The sequence below is a fragment of the Triticum urartu genome, chromosome 1A, assembly GCF_056163025.1.
Source record: "Triticum urartu cultivar PI428250 chromosome 1A, HENAU_Tu73, whole genome shotgun sequence".
NCBI classification, from domain to species: Eukaryota; Viridiplantae; Streptophyta; class Magnoliopsida; order Poales; family Poaceae; genus Triticum; species Triticum urartu.
In genome coordinates, this window is record NC_141873.1 from 514,076,832 (window position 1) to 514,084,208 (window position 7,377).

A 7,377-nucleotide genomic window follows, 5' to 3' on the forward strand; every position below is an offset into this window, starting at 1 on the left:
CGCTTTGATTCAGACTTTACTGCCGATTACATATTTTTCTCGTATATATTTATGTTTTCGCCTTATCATAGTGGCTGTGTATTGTTTGTGGACTTATGATATTTCTTTTGCGAGGTTGTGTACTTTTGATTTGTAGACATATGAGCCTGAGAATGTATATATGTATGTCATCTGTTTGTGGTAATTTATTTTTCCTTTAATGTCCGGATGATGTTTTTTAGGGGAACCGGATGATGTTTGAGATGTGACGGATCCAGAAAATCTGTGCTCAATTACAAGGCGTATGAATTTTGTATGAAGTCAAACAGTGTAAATTTGACAACATTTTTAGTAAAAACTATCAACAACTACAACATTAATTAAATAGATATGAAATATATTTACTGTATATTTAATGATGTTATTTGGTACTACTGTAGTTTTAACCAAATCCTTGATGGAATATGCTTTAATGGCCTCATGATATATGTGAAAAGAATATTCATCACAGTACGCATACACAATTACTATTCGTGCGGATGCATAAGTTAGTAAATAATATTCAAAATGGTAACAAATATTATTCCGGTTTCTAAGCAGTGTACATTAAAACTTTTGTGAAACATTCTCAAATTTTTACCACAATAAATTGGTGTCATCCGAGGAAACCATGACAAGTTCATGTTTTTCAGACTTCTTTTCATTTTTTGGAATTAAAAACCAATAACCTCCATGTTTGGGATCGAGTCTTGACACCCCATGTTTGGAATTCTTTTCCTTTTCTTGGATAAGGCCTAAACATAGATGAAAGGAAACAAACATGATTTTTATCAACCCAATATTGTCAACTTTTTTATGCACTTGCAGTTTGTATTCACTAAATTTCAATTAAATACATGTTTACTTCCCATTTGTGCCCATTTTTTCATACACCTGTACTTGAAATCTGAATTATATGCATTAAATGCCTAGAAAATACACTTAATGTCTTAAAAAGGAAAGAGAGAGGGAGAAAGAAAATATAAGAAAAATAATGTAGAAAAGAACAAAGGAAAAATGAAAACAAATAGTGTACAAAAGAAATGAAATAAAAGAAAGGAGAAGAAAAATATAAATATTTTTTTTGCCGTGTACCACGCGGTAGGAACTCGGCAAAGGAATGCCACGCCGAGTGCCACGCGGGCAACACTCGACTAAACATGGCTTTTCCAAGTGTCCTATCTTTGCTGAGCTTTTTTCTGTAGTAAGTATCACGGACCTTTGTCGAGTGCCTGACATTATGCACTCGGCAAACACACTGGCACTCAACAAAGTTGCCGATTCTGGTAGTGCAACTACAATATTAAATAGGTATGAAAGTGTATTTTGTTATGTATTTGGTGATACTAATCCTACATACCTAAAAAGCCCATCCACACTATCTGATTTCTGCTTACATGCAGCCTATCCATGTCATCACATATGCCATGTAAGCGAGGTCAGCTAATCGACAATTTCCCTTTAGTTTCTTATGCCACCTCGGCAAAAAATTGTCTCTGCTTCTGTCACTTCTTCGCTCTTTCTCTTCTCCGTAACAAACAAACGGAAGACCTTACGTTGCACAACACCACTTCCTCTCCTCCACAATCTCTAGCAAGAAGGAACTAATGGAAGAATCGCGTAGCCCATGTCTAAAATTGATGAAGGGTCCAAAGGGACGTTTGGGCCATTAAAACCAATACTCAGCATGACTCTTCATCCCCATGGACCGTCGGCCATGCTCCACCCAATTATCCGTTCGTCCTTCACCACGGCTGGACATTCCTTTTACTGCTCCTATATCCATGGCTCTGGTGTGCTACATCTCTCCCTCCATGAGCTCACTTTTCCAGTTTGTTAGCTACCAAATGGTTTGGACAATGCAATTTCCACTATTAATTCATCTGCTCAATACCGTTGATGTGGTGTCGAGCTTTCCTCCGGAGGAGCAGGCTGGAGCTATGGAGGTCGGGAGGAGGAGGCCAGCGACGGCGTGGTCCGTGGAGAGAAGGAGCCGAGGATTCGACAACGTGAAGGATGCGGTGTCGAGATTTTTTTCCGGAGGAGCATGCAACAACTCGATGGAGCCATGGAGGTCAGGATGAGGAGGCCAGCGATGGCATGGTTCCGTGGAGAGAAGGAGCAGAGGACCCGATGACGTGAAGAAGAGGGTGGCCCGCGGCCTGCCTGCGTCTTGCGGCGAGGCGCGGGGCGTGCTATGAATTCGGTACTGCCTATTTGGGCATCGATTTCTCATGTGCATTATGTTTTTTAGGGAATCATGTGCATTATGTCCCTTCTTCACCTATGTTTATTTCTACTTAGGTTTATCATTTTACGATTATCTGATCTTTTTATTTAGGAAAAGATGCCAAGGTCTCTCTCTCTCTATCTATCTATCTATCTATCTATCTATCTATCTATCTATCTATCTACGTACACTTACCAATATCTATTTGTGTTCTTATGCAATTCCATTTTTAATCTATTAGTTTTTTCTCATGTACTAGCCTTTTTCCTGCTCAACCTACAGAGCAATGGTGACACATGTAACACTATTTTTGCGGCCACAATTTTAGAGATGAGGCAGATTCCACATGTTTTTGTTGCTTATGAGGTACAGACAATAGTCGTTGCTAGATCTTTTTTCTTTGAGAAGGAACACATTGCATTCCAATTACCTCAGACGAACCAAATCGGTGGTCACAACACATGATGCATTTACAGGGAGCTTTGACAGCCACACGTGCTGAGCAGCCATTGCTAGATCTTCTAATCTGTGCAATTGTTCCCTAAAAGTACTTTCGAAATCTGCCATGCATTCAGGTTTGTTATGTTCTTTACTTTAAGGGCTAATATTATTTATTCTTTTTTATATGGCTTAATATATTTTTTGAGTAATATAGCTTAATAACTTGACTAGAGCTTACACGCAGCTTTTTCCTTTTTTTGCGTGATTTAGGCTATTTTATTTTTTATTATACTTTTATTGATCTCCAGAGAGAATTATTGAATTTTAGTAAATCACAAATGAATTTTGCATTCATCATCTAAATGTTCACATGTTAAATAAGCTCTCACGGGCACAAAACATTCATCAAGTCATACTTCACCATTAGCAATAACAAGAAAAGCACGAACAATATCCATCTTCAAGCAAAAAAGACTTCCATCAGCATTCTAATATGATAATAAGAGGACCACATCCTATTATCCAAATTAAACCCACATTGGCTACAAGGCCTAGTAGCTTTGCTCCATTGCACTATGTTTTTTGAACTTTTACTCTCTACAATTCCCCCTAAATGATATGTAATTAGAAACAAAAAAATTAAGCTACTAGGGTTAGAAGGATAATCATTGCTAAAGCATGCATCATTAAGGGCTTTTGGAAGGGTCAAGATAAGGGACGCTACACCACCAACCACTAATTTATAGACTTCGAATTAAAGTTGTTACATCATCTAGGAAGATCATCAAAACTAACAGGAATAGATGGCAAACTAAATGCACATCTAACTGTATTCTAGATATGTTTAGCCACTGCACATTGAAAAAAGAGATGATCATGTTCATCATTGATGTGGTATTGTCTCTGTAAAGACATTGAACACTGTTGGTCTTTCCTCAGTGAGCTAGCACTGCACTATCTCCATGACGGTAGATCCTATTCCCCGAGTAGGTAGGTCCGGGAATAGAGATCAATCGCATACCCCCAGGTGCCTTGTCCTTTGAATGGGTCGTCCCATTACGGGGTTTCCCCAAAGGTTTTGGGAAAGTTCTTGAAGCAGGTTTTCTTTTTTTCTTCTATTTATTCTTTCTTTTTATGTTTTTATTTTTCTTTTATGATTTTTATATGTTTCTTCTCTTCATTTTTATTTATTTTCTTTACAAATTTCCAAACTTTTTAAAAACTTGCAACAAAAACATGAAATCATGAAACACTTTTCAACTCATAATTTATTTTTCTAAAATCATGAGCAATTTTCAAATTCACAGACATGTTTTAAAAGTTGTGAACATTTTTCGAATTCACGAACATTATTCGCAAACTAGCAAACATTTTTTTTCAAAGTTGTGAATATTTTTTGGATTCATGAACATTTTTTGAATTTGTGAACAGTTTTTGAATTTGCGAGCATTTTCTGAATCGGTGAACAATTTTTTAAATTCACAACAATTTTTAATAGTCAACCATTTTAAAAATTTGGGGAAAAACTGAAGCTCGCAAACATTTTTAAAATTCACAAACAATTTTTAAACATGGGAAGTTTCCAAGTTCATGGACAATTTTCTAAAATTCAGGAACAGTTTTTTAGGTTCACGAACATTTTTTGAATCGGTGATTTTTTTAAACTGGGAACAATTTGTATTAATTTAACAAAAAAGATGAATCGGTGAAGTTTTTAAAAAGTTTGAAGCATTTTTCAAAATTCATGTTTTTTAAAAATTCTGTGAGCCTTTTTTATTTTATGAAGATTTAAATAGAAAGCGGGCCAAAATCTAAAAAACTGGCAAAAACCTCATTTCTGCAACAAAAAGATGCTGGAAAACCAAGCAAAAAAACACATCAGACAAGCTCGATAGCTCTCACTGTCCTAGTTGGTCTGGTCAATTCAGCTTTGCCGAGGGGGGGGGGGGGGAGGGTGTGCATTTCCATGTTTCGCCTCATAGGTCGGAGAATAGGAGGTCCCCTACATGACTTCTTTGGGTCATCACAGTGGCAGAGCTTCATGGGGTCAACCTGGGCCACCCACCCCCCGGCCCATGAAGAAATCTCCTAATACTCCTTAGTATTTGGGCCATAAGTGCCCCTAAAAAAATTTGGTTCATAAGTGTAGTAAAAATAACCCAAACCTCATAATTTCGCCCACCCTCAGCCCATTACCCCTCCAGAGATTTGGCACTAGCTCCGCCACTAAGTCATCACATCTCTATATGAATCCATCAGATGGCTTGAGTAAATATTAATTGAACTTGTCCTCATTTTTATCCCATGCTCTGGATCAACCCATCGCCTCTCCTCGTCGTGCCCAGGCGGCGACGCCTCTATGCGGTGCAGCTCCTCGCCGCATTGTATGGATGAAGGAGACAATGGTTGGCTTCACCACCGGCAATCGCAGGGCCACTGAGGTAGCCCACTGTGTGGGGACTACCCCCAATCATCATAGCGTATTGCGTGTACACAAAAAAATATCACCGTGATGCTAACTATTTCTCCCAGAACATCCCAGAGATAATAAGTGAATGAATTTGAACAAAGAAGTTGATATGACAGAGAATGACAGTAATGGGTTGACATTCTTGAAGAGGAAGGTCTTAACGCGGGAAGTGACGATGGGGCACACAGTCATTGCCATGATGCCAATCCTGGTCGTGCAGTCAGATCTTCCTAAACAAGCTTTAAAAGGTATTTTAGTCAGCCTCCTACTTATTTTTGTGCTCAATATTTTTTGTAGACCGTACATTTCGGAAAACTGCGGCATTTGAGGGCATTTTTGCTTCCGGTTTTCATGAAACTGGCTATAATAAAAGTTTTAAATAGCCGACTATATCGGTTTGAACAGTGTGTCACTAAATAGTATTAATGTGTGATTGTTCTATAAAATTACAAAATAGCAACCTATAGCCTCGCTATGGCTGCGCTATAGTTGTTTGAGCAGGGTGCCGCTATTTGGCATAGCCTGCTATTTAAAACTATGGTTGTAGCGAGGTATCAAAATTCATTTTATTAGTACTAAAAGAACTACATATTGGGAAAATATTTTTATAAACTAATCTATATGTATACTTATGGTTTTCAAGTATGCAACCTAAACACAAAATATTTGAACATTTGTACAAATATCTAACAATACTTATGCAAGACTACCACTTTTACTTTTACTGAGCAAAGGGAGTAATGTCGTGAGAACCATGGTAATATATTGCAACGAAATCACGAAGTACTCCAACATTACAACAGCCATGCATGCATCCTGACAACAGGTCATAACAAGAAAACTAATTTGCGGCAACAATAGTACACCCTATATTGCCACACAGTACTTTCTCACTGCAATATTTCCATGCATGCACGACAGCAATATTTTGTTTCTGCTGCAGTAACCTGCACATCATATTGCAAGCTAGAGAATTATTAAGGACTAGTACTCTAAAAGTAAGTGAAGGGAAACCGTAGGTGGCAATGAGATTGCCACGGATTATTCGTCGTTGCAATACTGCCATAGCAAGATCGATCATCATTCTTGGAGAAGAGTGGAGTTGGCGGTGATGGCCTCGGCGAAGACACCATCGCAGCCGCCACTCTGGCAGCCTGCACCGCAATAGCCCGGGCCGATGCCACAGGATCCCCACTTGCTGCAACAGTAGTTGTTAGTGCAAACCCTGCCGCCGGCGTCCTTGCCGCACGGTTTGTCGGTGCTGCAAGCACCGCTCTGGCAGCCGCCGCCGCAGAACTCGGAACCGAGGCCGCAGAATCCCCACTGGCTGCAGCAGAGGTTGTTCGGGCACAGCTTGCCGCCGGCCTGGCTGCCGCACTTGATGTCGGCGCGGCAGGGGCCGCCCTGGCAGCCGGCGCCGCAGTACTCGGCGCCGAAGCCGCAGTACCCGTACTGGCTGCAGCACTGGTTGTTGGTGCACGTCGCGCCGCCGGCCTGGCTGCCGCAGCGCTTGCTGGTCCAGCAGGCGCCGTTCTGGCAGCCCTTGCCGCAGTAGTCGCCGCCCATCCCACAGTAGCCGTACTGGCTGCAGCAGAGGTTGTTGGGGCACTCCATGTTGCTGCCTTGCTCGCCGCACCTCTGGGCCTGCGCGGTCGCCGCAGCGAAGGCGAGGACGGCAGCCGCGCCGAGCACGAGGGCCCTGGTGCTCATCATCTTCATCCTTTTTGTTTTCTGGTGCTGGTTGTGCACTTGTGTGTGTGTGTGTGGAGTAAACAGGTGATGATCCCCTCTTTATATAGGGGTTCTGATCACAGTAATCGAATTCGACGTGGCAGCTTGCCATGCATGGGGCGCAGACACGTGTTCGCCCATCGTCAACGAGATTAACCTGATCGAGGAGAGTACCTGTTAATGCATGCATGTGATGTGATGCCAGATCCGTTTTTGATGGACGCGGCAGTACGACTACGTACTTGTGTATGAAGTTTAGTGCTTGCATGAGACATGCATGGAGCGCGGGCTATTAGAGTAGTTAGGACTAGTACACATATGTACGTATATGAATAATGCTACACGTACAAACAAGTTACAAGGTTTTACAAAAAGGATTAATTTAATTGATCAATAGGTGGGAAGGCGGCCCACCCTTTCCTGAAAATTAAGAAGAGCAAGTTTGTGGTTGGTTAGTAGATGAAAAAAATTCTAGTAAGCATGTAAG

General features: G+C 40.8%; 1 protein-coding gene across 1 annotated transcript; it reads right to left on the bottom strand.

Moving 5' to 3' along the window:
• Nucleotides 1-5,900: 5,900 nt before the first annotated feature.
• Nucleotides 5,901-6,946, bottom strand: LOC125537078 (uncharacterized). Its single transcript, XM_048700371.2, has one exon. It carries the CDS (start codon nucleotides 6,876-6,878, stop codon nucleotides 6,240-6,242), a length of 639 nt encoding a protein of 212 aa, XP_048556328.2. The 5' UTR covers nucleotides 6,879-6,946; the 3' UTR covers nucleotides 5,901-6,239.
• Between the last annotated feature and the right edge of the window lie 431 nt (nucleotides 6,947-7,377).

Coding starts and splice junctions, on each gene's coding strand:
- LOC125537078 (XM_048700371.2), bottom strand. CDS start 6,878: ATGAAGATGATGAGCACCAGGGCCCTCGTGCTCGGCGCGGCTGCCGTC.